Here is a 16,415-nt window from a genome sequence, read left to right on the forward strand (position 1 = left end):
AGCCTGTTTGTTTGGCTGTGGCTTGTCGTAAACGATCATAAATTTCCAGTCGAAACAGTATTTTTCTCTCACACAAACTACCCAGCAGTACTTCTTTACGAACCAGCAACGAAACGAACCAGCCAACCGAACAGGCTAAAAAATCCACGATTATATACGATCGTATTAGCACCAGCCGAACAGGCTGTCTGTACTTGATGCTTGTGCCCATTAATTTCCATGTCGATTGGTGAACCTTATGCTTGAATCTATCGGTTTGTCAAGTGCAAGCTGCTGTTGTTGCAAAATATGGTGAAAAAATTTACTGTTAAAAGACCTGTTCGTTTGAACTTATCAGCCGGCTTATCAGCTGAAATCTACAGTATTTCTCTCTCACAACAACAGCTTTAACTGGCTTATTAGCCAACTTTAATACCAGCCGAACAAACCCTTATTCGTTGTTCAAAAAATATATTCTATCCAAAACAGGTACGGCTATCCACGGTGAATCTTGCTGTTTAGAAAATATCACTGCAAAGTTGGTGTTATACAGATGAAACAAAGGGTATAATGGTCTTTTCCAATGATACTTAGCAGTGTTGGAGGATAGTTCCTCTACCAAGAAAAGAATGTAATTATGAAAAATGTGCCAATCAAACAAGCTTAACTTTAACAAGTATATAGTAAATAGTATTAGTATTTATGTCTTAAAATAAATTTATTATGAAAATATGTTCTATAACTAATTTAATTATACTTATTTGGCTCCATGAGTGTTAGTATATTTTTATATAATTTTAATTAAAATTAAAATTGTTTGACTTCTATAATGTGAGAATTATATATTTTTTTTTGGAGTGAGGGAGAAACTACGGAGTAGTGCCAGTACACTAAGTAGGGAATTTTCTCAAACATATCCGAACTTCCGATAATCGACGGCCGATTCCATGTGCCGCCGCTGCGCCTACTGGTTCCGGAGGGCGTCGGCCACCTAATAAGCAAAAAGAAAAAAAAAAGTCCAGCAGTAGCCCAAAACCACGAACATCCCAAGTCCCCAACAAGAAACCAGACGAGAGAGAGGCAGCTGGAGCCGGCCGCTCCAGCCTCCAGCTGGGAGCCTCGAGAGGGAGGGGATCTCCGGATGGCGATGGGTGACGAGACGCCGTCGGTGCTAATCCCGATGCCCAGCCGCGAGCGCGACCGGGACCGGGACCTGCTCGTGCCGACCGCCGCCGTCGCCACCCATGCGTCCCCGTCCGCCCGCACCGTCGCCGACTCTGACGACGACGAGAGCAAGCCCTCCTCTGCCTCCTCCTCCGCCGCCGCCGCCGCCGTGCAGACCGGCCGCGAGGTCGCCGCCCTTCCCTCTCCCCTCCTCCCACTTCCGCCTCGCCTCGCACGGCGGTGGCTTCTCGAGTCAGATTTGGTCTGCCGAGAAATGTCAATGCGGCAATTGTTGTGGGATATGAAATGTAGCTGCTTTTTTTGTGTTTCTTGTTTCAGGCGTTCCATAAGGTTGTGCATAGCTGGGCGTCCAAGAAGTTCATGACCGGATGGTATGTATGCTCCTTGGGTTCTGAATCTCTAATCCTCGATTCGTAGTGTCGTGATGGAAGTCACATTTTGTAGGGATTTTATTTGTGCGATGCTGGATCCAATGAATCTTTTGCCGATGTAGTTGTATACTGTGAAAAGATGGGATTTTTAAGCTTGGTATTTCGTTTGTAGGGCTAAAATACCATTGAAACATGAAAAATGCAGCAGGTTTTGTGGTTCTGCTGTTGGGTTTATATCCTAAGATTGAACATGGATGCATGCTGATTGCTGAAGCTGTTTGTTGCGTACATTGTATAATGTCAATACAGTTTTGTGCTGTCAGTTAATTGCTATTGAAATTCTTGTGATGAACTATAAACTGAGTATAGACTGCACCTGAAATTGCAAGGGAATTGGTCATTTACTAAGCTGTAAGCTTTTGCTTCAAAGTACAAAGCTCAAAATTCCCATCTTTCACTTTGTCAATTTTAAGCAAAAGCTTACAGTCTAGTAATTTTTTTGATTGGTTCTGTCATGGGTTTCACAATTGTTTTATATGTGGACACTGGTTTAAAGTAATTTTTTGAATCCTATATATGCCACCAGACATGAAAACATTAGCTGTAATTGTTTACCTTCTCTGTTTCCCTCGTATTATGTGTACTGTCCTAGCAGAACTTCTAGATGTGTTTTCCGATAATTTTGCTGAATAATATTGTCAGAATATCCTTCTGCTGGGTACAAATGGAGCAATGTGAATATGATATCATCCTTAAGCGCTTTCAAAGTGTTTGATGTTGGAAAACAGTAGAAATGAGAGTTAATACCACTAGAATGGTTCTTAGTACCAGTATGTTGATGCTGGCCATAAATGACATACATAAATTGAATAAGTTACAAAATGTAGCACCAGAAGATATTAGTGAAACACAGAATGAACTATAATTTTGTGCATTTAGATCGAAAAAGTTATGGATATTTTTTTTAAAAGATGAATTTAGAATTGTCTCACTGTATCTTCTTTTCTTTTCTCCATATCTCTCACAATAACGTTTCAATTCCACTTTCTACTTTTCTTTTTAGTTTCACCATTATCTATCTTGTTATTAATGATGTCATGATGTGGTCACAAAGCATAAGCTTAACATGAATAAATTTCATAATAAGTTGGCTATGCAAATGAATATTTAGGAAAGAAGCAATTTTATAAGTTTTCTGTCTACTTTATTTGTTTTGGCCTGACATATGCTTTGTCAACATGATTTAAGAAAAATGTGTACTATTTGTAATGTTAAAAAGCGGTACTATAAAATTGATTTCGCATTAAACCTAGGTGAACATGGGCTAGAATAATACATTATACTGAGTTGTTTTTTTTTGCAAGGCTTCTGTTCATCTAGACTGGGTCAGCCATGGTAGCATAAAGTCTGATTTCTCTTTTTGTGTCAGGGAAGGTTCAACATAGAATGAAATTTGAGATGAACCAAACGTTCTGATCATATTCTCTTTACTATAGTTTGGCATATTCACAAGCTATTGTACTGTTGTGCGCTTAAGTAGAAAAAAACTTAAGATTAGTGTAAGGTACATTCTTTTCCGGTTATTGCTTTATCACTCTACTGATGTGGTTTCCTTAATTCTCTTGCAGTGTCATCCTCTTCCCAATTGCAGTTACATTCTATGTGACATGGTGGTTCTTTCGCTTTGTGGATGGGTTTTTCTCCCCAATATATGCTCACTTGGGAATCAAAATATTTGGTATGTATGAGATGCAGAGTGATTATTGCTGCAGTTTACTAACTTTCTAGAATACTTACCAGAACTCTGACTTGTACATAAGGTGAGATGCAATTTTTATTGAAAACTAATAATGTTTATTTATGTTGCTCACTATTAGCAAAGTATTGCTTCAGTCTAGATTACTATTTACTTTTGTCTATTTTATATCTTAATGGTCATTAAACTTACTGCAGAATCTTAATTCATAGTGTAAGAGTGATGTGCACCTATTGGGGTGTTTGGTTGCCAAGCGAGTTTTGCATTGCGTTGGCAGTTTGGGCGAGGCAAACCTTGCCAAGTCAGGAGAGCGGAATTGGCTCTCTCACAGCAGCAAGGCAGAAGCTTGCACTGCAGCCTGCAAGGTGTGCTTGCCAGCATACCAAACACATCTAGCTGCAAATCCTCGCTGGGCAAGGCGTGGCAAGCTTTGCCAGAGGATCCAAAGTGCTGCATTTTCATTGACATGTTCGGCAACCTTGAGACTTTTAGCCATCTAAGTGCATTTCCTTGTATCTGTAAAATGTAACAACAAATTGAGTTTGGATACACAGCATGGTCTATTTAGCTGCTCGTTTTGCAATGTCAGTTCATGAAATCGTTAATGCTTATATCTCCTCATGACCATGAGCCTACCTTGTCCTGCTGCCCATAGATTTGTGCACTGTTGTGCAAGTGCATGCGAGACATTAGAATGGCTGTTTTTAATCTAGTGATGGATTCAAGCTTTTCCTTCGATTTGGTTCCTAAACTCCATCATCTTGGTTTACTATCAGTGCCCTGTTTCATTGCCTCACCATTGATCAAATTTGGCCAAGTATATTTTCTCAAATTCATATCCCAGTTGCATTGTATACTAAGCAAACTAATTCTCTTTTAGCTTGTTCATGGAATTCTCTCTTCTTTGATGTTCTTTCTACGCTTTATACGGAAATCTCTAGAACCATCTTCGAATTTTCACTAAATTTTTAAATTTAATGCCTTTTTCCCCTTCTTGCAGGGCTTGGTTTTGTAACATCGATATCTTTCATTTTTGTGGTTGGTGTATTCATGTCATCTTGGCCGGGGGCATCTATCCTTGGTCTCGGAGAGTGGTTCATAAAACGAATGCCATTTGTTCGCCATATTTATGATGCATCTAAGCAAATCAGTGCTGCCATTTCACCTGGTTAGCTTCATTGGCATTTTATGATTCTAAAAATCATAATTCAAATGTTTCTAAGCAAATCACAGTTTCATGCAGATCAAAACAAGCATGCATTCAAGGAAGTGGTCATCATTAGGCACCCAAGAATTGGCGAATATGCATTTGGATTTATCACTTCGGAAGTTCTACTTCAGGTTTGTATGCTTTTACTATTTGATCTGGTCGATTAACCAATATCATAATATCATGATTATTTTTCATGCATTTTATTTGTGTAACCACTCAAGTTTTTCTCACTGTTCTGGTGATGTTGTTTAAAATAATGCTTCTGAAAAATGTGCTGCAGCCATTTTCATCCATATTAGAAGTTCCTGCTCCCTGCAGAATTTGTTTTTCATTTTAGCTTATCCCTGTTAAACAAGTTAAGCAAATCATGAATCTCCTGAACCAGTCACTATTATTATTGACTCAGGCTGAGAAAGTCCGAAATTAATATTTGTTTGCGAAATTTGGGTGTTGGCGTGAGCTATTGGATACAACTACAAGCTTTGACTTTCTGAAAATTCATCTTGATTCATTCAACAACAACAACAACAAAGCCTTAAAGTCCCAAACAAGTTGGGGTAGGCTAGAGTTGAAACCCAGCAAAAGCAATCAAAGTTCAGGCACGTGAATAGCTGTTTTCCAAGCACTCCTATCTAAGGTTAAGTCTTTGGGTATATTCCATCCTTTCAAGTCCTTTTGTTGCCTCTATCCAAGTCAACTTCGGTCTTCCTCTGCCTCTCTTCACGTTACTATCCTAGCTTAGGATTCCACTACGCACCGGTGCCTCTAGAGGTCTCCGTTGGACATGTCCAAACCATCTCAACCGGTGTTGGACAAGCTTTTCTTCAATTGGTGCTACCCCTAATCTATCACGTATATCATCGTTCCGAACTCGATCCCTTCTTGTATGACCGTAAATCCAACGCAACATACGCATTTCCGCGACACTTATCTGTTGAACATGTTGTCTTTTCGTAGGCCAATATTTTGCAATATACAACATAGCAGGTCTAATCGCCATCTTATAAAACTTGCCTTTTAGCTTCTGTGGTACCCTTTTGTCACATAGGACACCAGATGCTTGGCGCCACTTCATCCACCCTGCTTTGATTCTGTGGCTAACATCTTCATCAATATTCCCGTCTCTCTGTAGCATTGATCCTAAATATCGAAAGGTATCCTTCCTAGGCATCACTTGACCTTCCAAACTAATATCTTCCTCCCCCCCCGAGTAGTAGTGCTGAAGTCACATCTCATATACTCAGTTTTAGTTCTACTGAGTCTAAAACCTTTGGACTCCAAAGTCTCCCATCATAACTTCAGTTTCTGATTCACTCTTGTCCGGCTTTCATCAACTAGCACTACATCGTCCGCGAAAAGCATACATCAAGGGATGTCCCCTTATATGTCCCTTGTGACCTCATCCATCACTAAGTCTAACAGATAAGGGCTCAAAGCTGACCCTTGATGTAGTCCTATCCTAATCGGGAAGTCATCCGTGTCTCCATCACTTGTTCGAACACTAGTCAAAACATTGTTGTACATGTTCTTAATGAGCCCGACGTACTTCGTTGGGACTTTATGTTTGTCCAAAGTCCACCACATAACATTTATTCGTATTTTATCATAAGCCTTCTTCAAGTCAATAAAAACCATGTGTAGGTCCTTTTTCTCCCTATACCGCTCCATAACTTGTCTTATTAAGAAAATGGCTTCCATGGTTGACCTTCCGGGCATGAAACCAAATTAGTTCATAGAGACCCGCGTTATTGCTCTCAAGCGATGCTCAATAACTCTCCTATAGCTTCATAGTATGGCTCAACTTAATTCCCCGGTAATTAGTATAACTTTGAATATCCCCCTTTATTCTTGTAGATCGGTATCAATATACTTCTTCACTCGTTAGGCATCTTGCTCGATCGAAAAATATGGTTGAACAGTTTGGTTAGCCATGCTATAGCTATGTCCCCGAGGCATCTCCACACCTCGATTGGGATACCATCCGGTCCCATCGCCTTACCTCCTTTCATCCTTTTCAACGCCTCTCTGATCTCAGATTCTTGGATTCTCCGCACAAAGCGTCTATTGATATCATCAAAAGAGTCATCCAACTGAAAGGTTGTGTCCGTATTCTCACCATTGAATAATTTGTCAAAATACTCTTGCCATCGATGTCGGATCTCATCCTCCTTCACCAAGAGGTGCTCCCTTTAATCTGATGGATAAGTCTCTGTGTTGGTCTTTGTGGGGCTTGCAGCATATGATCCTTATGGCTGCATGGTGGTCTTGCTGCTCAAGGACAGCATCAAGGACAGTATCATTGACTAGCTAGGACAGCATCTTAGCATCTAGGATAGCATCTTAGCATCTAGGACAACATCTGTTTTAGCATCTTGGCATATGCTTGGCTGGCTAGCAGCCTATAAATATGTATCCCCAACCCCTCAGGTTGGCATGGCATTTGTGTGAGAAATAAACCAGAAAATTGCCCCAACTCCTAGTGTCATCCTCTCTCGATGAGAGTAAGAATTCTGCTACTACCAAGAGTAAGAATTCAGCGACTAACAACTGGTATCAGAGCCGTACTATCCTATAGCCTGAGCATCTCCTGCTCATCTCCTTTTTCAGCCGTGCAACAGCCCCAGCTGGGAGCAGCAGCAGCTCCGGCCGCTCTTGCTCACTCCTCTCCCTCTGCGCAGACGAGCAACAGCTCGTCTGAAGCAGCCCTCTCCCCACGCAGCAGCCCCCCGGTAGCGCGTCATGTCTGCAGGGCAGTCTCAGCGCTCGGTCGCCTCGAGCACGCGGCGTCGGCAGGAGGCCGAACTTGCCGTGGCAGAGGAACGCGAGCGAGCGGCGGCAGAGACCGTAGCGGCGGAGCTGGCAGCAGCTAGAGCGGAGGCGGAAGTAGCGGCGATGGCGGCGGCGGATGCAGCGCGTGCGGCGGCAGCAGAGGTCGAGGCTCTGTGCGGCAGCATCAGCAGCTCCATTTCTGCTGACGACAGCGCCGACGCGGACCTCGAGCTGCTGGGGAGGGAGGCAGCGCGAGCGCGGGCGGCGCAGTGGGCAACCGCGCACGCCCACGAGCGCGGCGGCAGCCCAGACAGGCGCGGACGCGCCGGTGGCGCTCCTTGAGGAGGCGCACATGGCGGTGGCGCTCCTGGAGGAGGCGCGCACGGCAACGGTGGCGGACGGGTCGATAGAGAGCGCGGCCTTCACAGGCAGCGTGGCTCTCTCTCCCCGGATCGGTACCGTGGCTACCACGGGCTCCAGGCTGTTGTCAGGGATGTCGGCCCCAGCGGTGGGTGGCCTACCCTCACTAAGACCAACTACGTTTAGTGGGCTGCAGTGATTAGGGTAAAGCTCCAGGTGCGGCACATGTGGGAGGCAGTCCAGGACGGCGACGACGACTACGACCAGGATTGACGGGCGCTGGATGCCCTCATCGTTGCAGTCCCGTCCGAGATGCAGTTCTCGCTTACCAACAAGCGGACTGCCAAGGAGGCTTGGGACGCCATCGCTGCGGCACGCATCGGCAGCGACCGCGCCCGCAAGTCCACACTGCAGGCACTTCGCAAGGAGTGGGAGAACCTGGCCTTCAAGCTAAGTGAGGACGTTGATGACTTTGCTCTCCGTCTCAACACTTTGTTGCAGAAGATGGTATAGTTCGGCGATGACATCTATGGCGAGGAGAGAGCTGTCGAAAAGCTCTTTCGCTGCGTCCCCGAGAAGTACAAGCAAATAGCTCGCTCGATTGAGTCCCTGTTGGATCTCTCCACGATGTCGATCGAGGAGGCAATAGGTCGCCTTAAGGGCACGCATCGGCAGCGACCGCGCCCGCAAGTCCACACTGCAAGCACTTTGCAAGGAGTGGGAGAACCTGGCCTTCAAGCCAAGTGAGGACGTTGATGACTTTGTTCTTCGTCTCAACACTTTGTTGCAGAAGATGGTACAGTTTGGCGATGACACCTATGGCGAGGAGAGAGCTGTCGAAAAGCTCTTTCGCTGCGTCTCCGAGAAGTACAAGCAGATGGCTCGCTCGATCGAGTCCCTGCTGGATCTCTCTGATGTCGATCGAGGAGGCGATAGGTCGCCTTAAGGTCGTCGACAACGATGAGCTAGAGTCTCTCGGGGCCCATCACCACTGGCGGGAAGCTCTTTCGCACTCGGGAGCAGTGGGCTGTCTGCCAAGGTGACCGGAAGAAGGGGGAGCCTTCTTCCGCGACAGGCGGCCGCAAGCGTGGCAAGCCGTGCAAGGCGCGCAGAGACGCCTAGGCCGGGGCGCGAGGACGTGCCGAGGGTGATGCCCGCGAAGGCGCTCAGGGCGGCGCCATCGGCAAGCACAAGCCGGCACGAGACGACACCTGCCGCAACTGCGGCCAGCTTGGCCATTGGGCCAAGGACTGTTGACAGCCACGACGCGGCCAGGCCCACGTCGCACAGGCGGAGGAGTCGGCTCTGTTCATGGCACATGCAAGCATCGAGCTACCTCCAGCGGCACCGGCCCCAGCGGCTCTACTCCACCTTGACGAGCCAAAAGCACACACCCTCCTCGACGACGGCTCCGACAACGACAAGACTGACGGGTGGTGCCTCGACACTGGCGCCACCCATCATATGACCGGTCGACGGGAGTTCTTCACCGAGCTTGACTCTAGCGTCTGAGGCTCCGTCAAGTTTGGGGATGCCTCCGGCGTGGAGATCAGGGGCGTCGGCTCCGTCATCTTCACCGCCGTGTCTGGTGAGCACAGGCTGCTCACCGGAGTCTTCTACATCCCCGCGTTGAGGAACTCCATCATCAGCTTGGGGCAGCTGGATGAGAATGGTTCGCGCGTGGTGGTTGAGGATGGAGTCATGAGGATTTGGGATCGCTGTCGCCGCCTTCTTGCCAAGGTATCCAGAAGCGCAAATCGACTCTATGTCCTTAACGTGCAGTGGCAGTGGCACGAGCGCTTCGGGCACCTTCACTTCGAGGCCCTGAAGCGGCTCAGTGCCACAGAGATGGTGCGAGGCCTGCCATGCCTCGACCATGTGGAGCAGCTCTGCGACGTCTGCGTGTTGACGAAGCAGAGGCGACTCTCCTTTCCCCAGCGGGCGAGCTTTCGAGCCAAGGAGAGGCTCGAGCTTGTGCACGGGGACTTGTGTGGCCCGGTGACACCGGCCACACCGGGAGGACGATGCTACTTCCTGCTGCTCGTCGACGATCTCTCCCGCAACATGTGGGTGATGGTCCTCGGCAGCAAGGGAGGGACTGCGGATGCCATCAGGCGCGCGCAGGCTGCTACGGAGGCGGAGTGCGGCCGCAAGTTGCGTGTGCTACGCACCGACAACGGCGGCAAATTCACAGCGGCTGAATTCGCGACGTACTGCGCTGATAAGGGCATTCAGCGCCATTACTCCGCGCCGTACAGCCCGCAGCAGAACGGCGCCGTCGAGCGGCGCATCCAGACGGTTGTTGGGATGGCTCGGGCCCTTCTCAAGCAGAGGGGGATGCCGGCTGTCTTCTGGGGAGGCGGTGGTGTCGGCCGTCTACATCCTCAACCGCTCGCCTACCAAGGCGCTCGACGACAGGACGCCGTACGAGGCTTGGCATGTGCGCAAGCCGGCGGTCTACCACTTGCGGGTCTTCGGCTGCCTCGCGTTCACCAAGGAGCTTGGCTACATCAGCAAGCTCGACGACAGGAGCACTCTAGGAGTGTTCATCGGCTACGCGGAGGGCTCGAAGGCCTACCGCATCCTCGACCCAAAAACAGCGTGTGCGCACGGCGCGTGACGTTGTGTTCAACGAAGGGCGAGGATGGGCGTGGGACAAGGCGGTAGACGACAGCTCGGCTCCGACGTACGACGACTTCACTGTCGAGTACGTTCACTTCGAGGGAGCTGGGGGAGTAGGCAGCTCTTCTTCGACGAGCGCGTCTACCTCAGTCCCCGAGCCTCCACCGACCCCGGCGCCTGCTACTCTGACAGCACCACGCTCTCTAGCCAGGACCTCGGCTGCGATGAGTTCTTCGTTGGCTCCACCACAGCCGGCACCGCCATGCACTCCAGCACCGACAGGCACCTCTCCGGGCACGTCTACTCCAACTCCAGCTCGTGTCGAGCATAGCCCGGTTGAGCTCACTACTCCGTTCTCTCACGACGAGGAGCGCATCGACGCGTACCATGACGGCGAGCCATTGCGGTACTGTACGGTGGAGAACCTTCTCGGCGACCAACCGGTGCCGGGACTGGTGTCTCATGACCTGGAGGCGCAGTTGCACCTTGCGTGTGACGATGACGAGCCTCGGTCGTTTGCAGAGGCCAAGAAACACGCAGCATGGCGCGCCGCGATGCAGTTGGAGATGGATGCGGTTGAGAAGAACTGCACCTGGGAGCTTGCTGGCCTTCCTCGTGGTCACCGCGCGATCATCCTTAAGTGGGTGTACAAGCTGAAGAGGGATGAAGCTGGCGCCATCGTCAAGCACAAGGCTCGCTTGGTGGCACGAGGTTTCGTGCAGCAGGAGGGGGTCGACTTTGACGATGCCTTTGCTCCCGTGGCACGGATGGAGTCCGTGCGACTCCTCCTTGCGCTAGCTGCTCAGGAGGGCTGGCGCGTTCATCACATGGACGTCAAGTCGGCGTTCCTTAACGGCGACTTGAAGGAGGGGGTCTACGTGCACCAGCCGTCGGGATTTGCGATCCCCGGCAAGGAGGGCAAGGTGCTCCGCCTGCGCAAGGCCCTCTATGACTTGCGGCAGGCACCGAGGGCGTGGAATGCCAAGCTAGATTCCACGCTAAAGGGGATGAGCTTCGAGCAAAGCCCGCACGAGGCGGCCATCTACCGACGGGGCAGTGGAGGAAATGCTCTGCTGGTGGGTGTCTACGTCGACGACTTGCTGATCACTGGCACCAAGGATGCGGAGGTGGCGGTGTTCAAGGAAGAGATGAAGGCCACCTTCCAGATGAGTGACCTGGGGCCTCTCTCCTTCTACCTGGGAATCGAGGTGCACCAGGATGACTTCGGGATCACGCTTCAACAGACCGCCTACGCCAAGCGCGTCGTTGAGCTAGCTGGGCTCACCGACTGCAACCCAGCTCTCACTCCGATGGAGGAGAGGCTGAAGCCGAGCCGCGACAGCACGACGGAGGAGGTGGACGCTACGCAGTACCGACGTCTTGTGGGGAGCCTTAGCTACCTCGCCCATACACGGCCAGACTTGGCATTCTCCGTCGGCTACGTTAGTCGGTTCATGCAGCGACCGACGACGGAGCACCAGCAGGCTGTAAAGAGGATCATCCGCTACGTTGTGGGGACTCTCGACTACGGCCTCTACTACCCTAGGTGCCCTGGGGCGGCACACTTCGTCAGGTACAGCGACAGCGACCTTGCCGGCGACATCGACACCAACAAAAGCACGAGCGGGATCATCTTCTTCCTCGGCAAGTGCCTCGTTAGCTGGCAGTCGGTCAAGCAGCAGGTGGTGGCCCTGTCTAGCTACGAGGCCGAGTACATAGCGGCCTCCACCGCTTCGACTCAGGCGCTCTGGCTCGCTCAACTGCTTGGTGATCTCGGCAGAGACACTTGAGCGGTGGAGCTCAGGATGGACAACAAGTCCGCTTTGGCCCTAGCAAAGAACTCCGTTTTCCATGAACGGAGTAAGCACATCCGGGTGAGGTACCACTTTATCCGAGGCTGTTTGGAGGAAGGGAGCATCAAGGCGAGGTACATCAATACCAAGGACCAGCTTGCGGACCTGCTTACCAAGCCTCTTGGGAGGATCAAGTTCCTTGAGCTCTGCTCTAGGACCGAGATGGTTTAACTTTCCCACAAGACGACGCACAAGACTTAGGGGGAGAATGATGGATAAGTCTTTGTGTTGGTCTTTGTGGGGCTGCAGCATATGATCCTTGTGGCCTCATTGACTGCACGGTGGTCTTGCTGCTCAAGGACAGCAATAAGGACAGCATCCTTGACTGGTTAGGACAGCATCTTAGCATCTAGGACCGCATTTGTTTTAGCATCTTGGCATATGCTTGGCTGGCTAGCAGCTTATAAATATGTATCCCCAACCTCTTAGGTTGGCATGACATTTGTGTGAGAAATAAATCAGAAAATTATTCTAACTCCTAGTGTCATCCTCTCTCGATGAGTAAGAATTCTGCTACTACCAAGAGTAAGAATTCAGCGACTAACATAATCCTTAATGCACTTAACTTGGTTGAAGTCTCTTGTCTTTCTCGCACGAACCCTAGCCATTCTATAAATGTCCTTTTCTCCTTCCTTCGTACTTAAATGTTGGTAAAGATCTTCGTACGCTCTACCCTTTGCCACACTTACAACTCGCTTTGTAATCTTCTTTGCCACCTTGTACTTCTCTATGTTGTCCATACTTCTGTCATGGTACAAGCGTCTATAGCATTCTTTCTTCTCTTTAATAGCCCTTTGGACTTCTTTGTTCCACCACCAAGTATCTTTAGCCTCGTCTTCACTCTCTTTGGTTACTCCACACACCTCTGAGGCCACCTTCCGAATGTTGGTTGTCATCTTCTCCCACATGTTGTTTATGTCCTGTTCTTTCTTTCAAGAGCCCTCTTTGATAACTCTTTCCCTGAATACCTCTGACGTCTCCACTTTCAGTTTCCACCACTTTGTTCTTTTAATCTTAGCTTGTTTATCCCTACGGGCACGCACCTAAAAATGAAAGTCTGCCACAAAAAGCTTATGTTGAGAAACAACACACTCTCCTGGTATCACCTTGCAACTCAAGCATGCTCGTTTGTCCTTTCTTCTTGCGACGACAAAATTAATCTGGCTAGAGTGTTGTTCGCTACTGAAGGTCACTAGACGAGATTCTCTCTTTCTAAAGAAAGTGTTGGCTATCGTCAGGTCAAAAGCTACCGCGAAGTCCAGAACTTCCTCCCCCTCTTGATTCCTACTACCATACCCAAAACCTCCATTAACTGCCTCGAAACCTGCGCTTGTAGTACCTACATGCCCATTAAGATCTATAAAAAGCTCCTCACTACTAGGTACAACTCTAATCAGGCCATTTAAGTCTTCCTAGACCTGTCTCTTAGCACTCTCGTCGAGGCCTACTTGAGGGTATACACACTAATTACGTTCAAGACCATATCACCAGCGAAGCTTGACTAAGTTAGTCCTATCTCCTTGCCTTCTCACTCCCACAACACCATTCTTGAGGCTCTTATCAATCAAAACTCCTACTCCATTTCTATTCGTGACTGTCCCTGTGTACCAAAGCTTGAAACCTGTATTGTCCACCTCCTTCGTTTTCTGACTCTTCCATTTAGTCTCTTGAACGCATAATATATTTACACGCGTCCTAGTCGCGGTATCAACTAATTCTCTTAACTTATCTGTAAGCGACCCTACATTCCAACTATCTAAACGGATCCTAGTTGGTTCGACTAGCTTCCTTACCATTCGCACCCGTCGACTCAGATGTGAAGATCCTTGCTCATTTTTCACTACAGCCAGACGCCGATGTAGCGCGCCACTAAAGAAGCGACGACCCAATCCTTGCTCACTTAACACCATGCCCAGATCGCGACACGGCGCGTCACCAAGGGGGTGCCGACTCGGCCCTTGCCCATTTAACACCATAACACCATACTCGGGTTCCGATATGGCGCGTCGTTAAGAGGGTTATGCCCCAATGGTTTTCTTTCGGGTTTCATCTCCATTAGAATGGCTAGATTTAACGTTGGCTCGCCACGCCTATCACAACCCTACTCCTTTACCAGGGCTTGGGACCTACTATGTTGAGACAACATAGGCGGAGTTAAAATTCATCTTGATTCATTAATTGTACTTAATGTATTGTCCTAATGTGGAACAACAGATTTTTCCTAGGAACATATCTTAGAAGTAACAGGAGTTTGTGCAATTATCATATGCTTTGTGAGTTTAAAACATTCAGTGTCCTAAGTAAAAAGAATCTCTGAGCCAAACATGTAGGTTCAGTTCATGCGTTTGGTTACTGAAATTGTGCATGTGTTAGCTAGTTTAATGTGGATGTAATATTGTATATGGATATTCCCTTTTTTATGCACAGCTCACAGCTGAGACAAAAGTTTACATGGTTGATTGCATTCGTCTGGACTGTAAGCTCGTGTAAAAACTATTGCTGATGTAGTACTCTTTTTGAACTCAGGGTTATTCTAGTGAAGAAAAGATGTACTGTGTTTATGTTCCAACCAACCATCTCTATATTGGTGACATATTTCTGGTCAGCTCAAGTGACGTGATTAGACCGAACATGTCTGTTCGCGAAGGCATTGGTATGCCCATCTCGGTTCTTTTCCTTTTTTTTGTTCCCGTCTTCTTTATATATTCAGATAAGTATGCTTTGAATTGCTTTGATGTTAAACATCATCTTATTGCAGAAATTGTTGTCTCTGTGGGCACGACGATGCCTCAAGTACTATCAATTCAAGAAACTGAGCCAAACCAGTTGAACAGGATCAGATCCACCCGAAGCTGAGAGATGACTTCACATTTTGTAATTTCGTGTTCCAGAGTCCTTGTTTGTGTAAGTACAGGAGTAGGTTCTGACAGATTGTACAGTTCTCCTGGGTGGAAAGCAAAATCTGTGTGGACACATCTCACCTGAACGCGATTGCTTGTATGGCAGTCTCAGCTTCAGAAATGTAACTTAGCAGTTGAAGTGGAGTTGACCTATGTTAACAGTTGTCAAGTTTTGCCGTGGAAGAATTTTCTTAACCCATTGGTTCATGCGTGCATGTCCCAAGAGTCTTGTGAGGCCTGTTTGAGTGGGATTTTTTTTGGCAGTCTGGTTCAAACTTGATCTGAATCCCTAAAAGATCGTGTAAAAGGCCTCTGGCAGTTTCGTTCGTTTGTCAAAGATAGCATGCTGCCCATTCCTTCAATTTTACTATAACTAGAGAATGAATGGTACAAACGGAGTCAGTTGCAGTATTTGTTATTTGCATGAAGTAGTGGCAGCAATTGTTTGATATCCGTCCCAATATTTGTATGAAAATGGCTATATGTTAGAATTCAGAAAATATAGAACCTAATACTAAATTGAGCATTTAACCACCCTGTGCCCTGTTTGCTTATTAGTTATGATACAATGTTTTTTTTCTCATGATAAATTAGCTTCAGCTGGTTTATAAGCCGTAGAAACCTTCAGCCGAATAGCATTTGTCTTTATGTGACCGTTTAAGGTGTAATTTAAGTATGTAACTACGGCAGCGACATTCAATCGTTCGTAACAGGATTCATCGTCCCTCTCAGCATTACTTTTGAGAACACAGTATGCAGGATCTCTGGAGGGCTTACATAAAGGATTGTTTGGATACCAGGGCTAGTCACTAATTAGCTAAAAATTAGCTATAGTTGTCTAGCTAGCTGTAAAATTGACGCAGTTGCTAAGTCTACGCCAACATCTCTGGAGGCTTATATAAGTCTAAGAGCATCATAGAAGGCCTTTTGAAGATATAAAATTGAGGATATATTTCTATACACCATACTACTGTTCTGCAGCTGACCATAGAATAACTTATTCTGTGGCCACTTTGAGTTACGATAATTACCATGCTAATTTACGAGATTACAGTAACTCCTTACTAAGTGATTTACTATAATATTATCGTAAATATCACTGTGAGTTGTAGTAACACGAGTATCGTAAATGCATATTCATGTTATCGTAAATTGGTACAAATATTATCGTAAATCAAGGTGGCTAATGGCCCACTTCAGAATAGCCTATATATATATAAAGAATGAGAGATACAAGCCATATAATATAGCCGTCGCTCTGATGAATAGGCGGTATATACAAGTCATACACGTACATAGCGTACAACACAAGCAAGTCCATTATTCATGCATTTTGACCAGCATCTTCAAATCAAAGTACTCCTGTGACTAATGAGAAATAATCCTGGATGACGTACGACGGAGCTC

At 47.4% G+C, this 16,415-nt stretch overlaps 1 protein-coding gene across 1 annotated transcript; it reads left to right on the forward strand.

Moving 5' to 3' along the window:
- Window positions 1-996: 996 nt before the first annotated feature.
- LOC136463232 (protein LIKE COV 1-like) lies at window positions 997-15,345 on the forward strand. Its single transcript, XM_066462244.1, has 7 exons — window positions 997-1,330; window positions 1,483-1,535; window positions 3,164-3,273; window positions 4,292-4,459; window positions 4,535-4,632; window positions 14,635-14,761; window positions 14,867-15,345. The coding sequence occupies exons 1-7, from the start codon at window positions 1,121-1,123 to the stop codon at window positions 14,962-14,964; spliced, it is 864 nt and encodes a 287-aa protein (XP_066318341.1). The 5' UTR covers window positions 997-1,120; the 3' UTR covers window positions 14,965-15,345.
- The last annotated feature ends 1,070 nt before the right edge of the window (window positions 15,346-16,415 follow it).

Source organism: Miscanthus floridulus, chromosome 7, assembly GCF_019320115.1.
Source record: "Miscanthus floridulus cultivar M001 chromosome 7, ASM1932011v1, whole genome shotgun sequence".
Lineage (NCBI taxonomy): Eukaryota > Viridiplantae > Streptophyta > Magnoliopsida > Poales > Poaceae > Miscanthus > Miscanthus floridulus.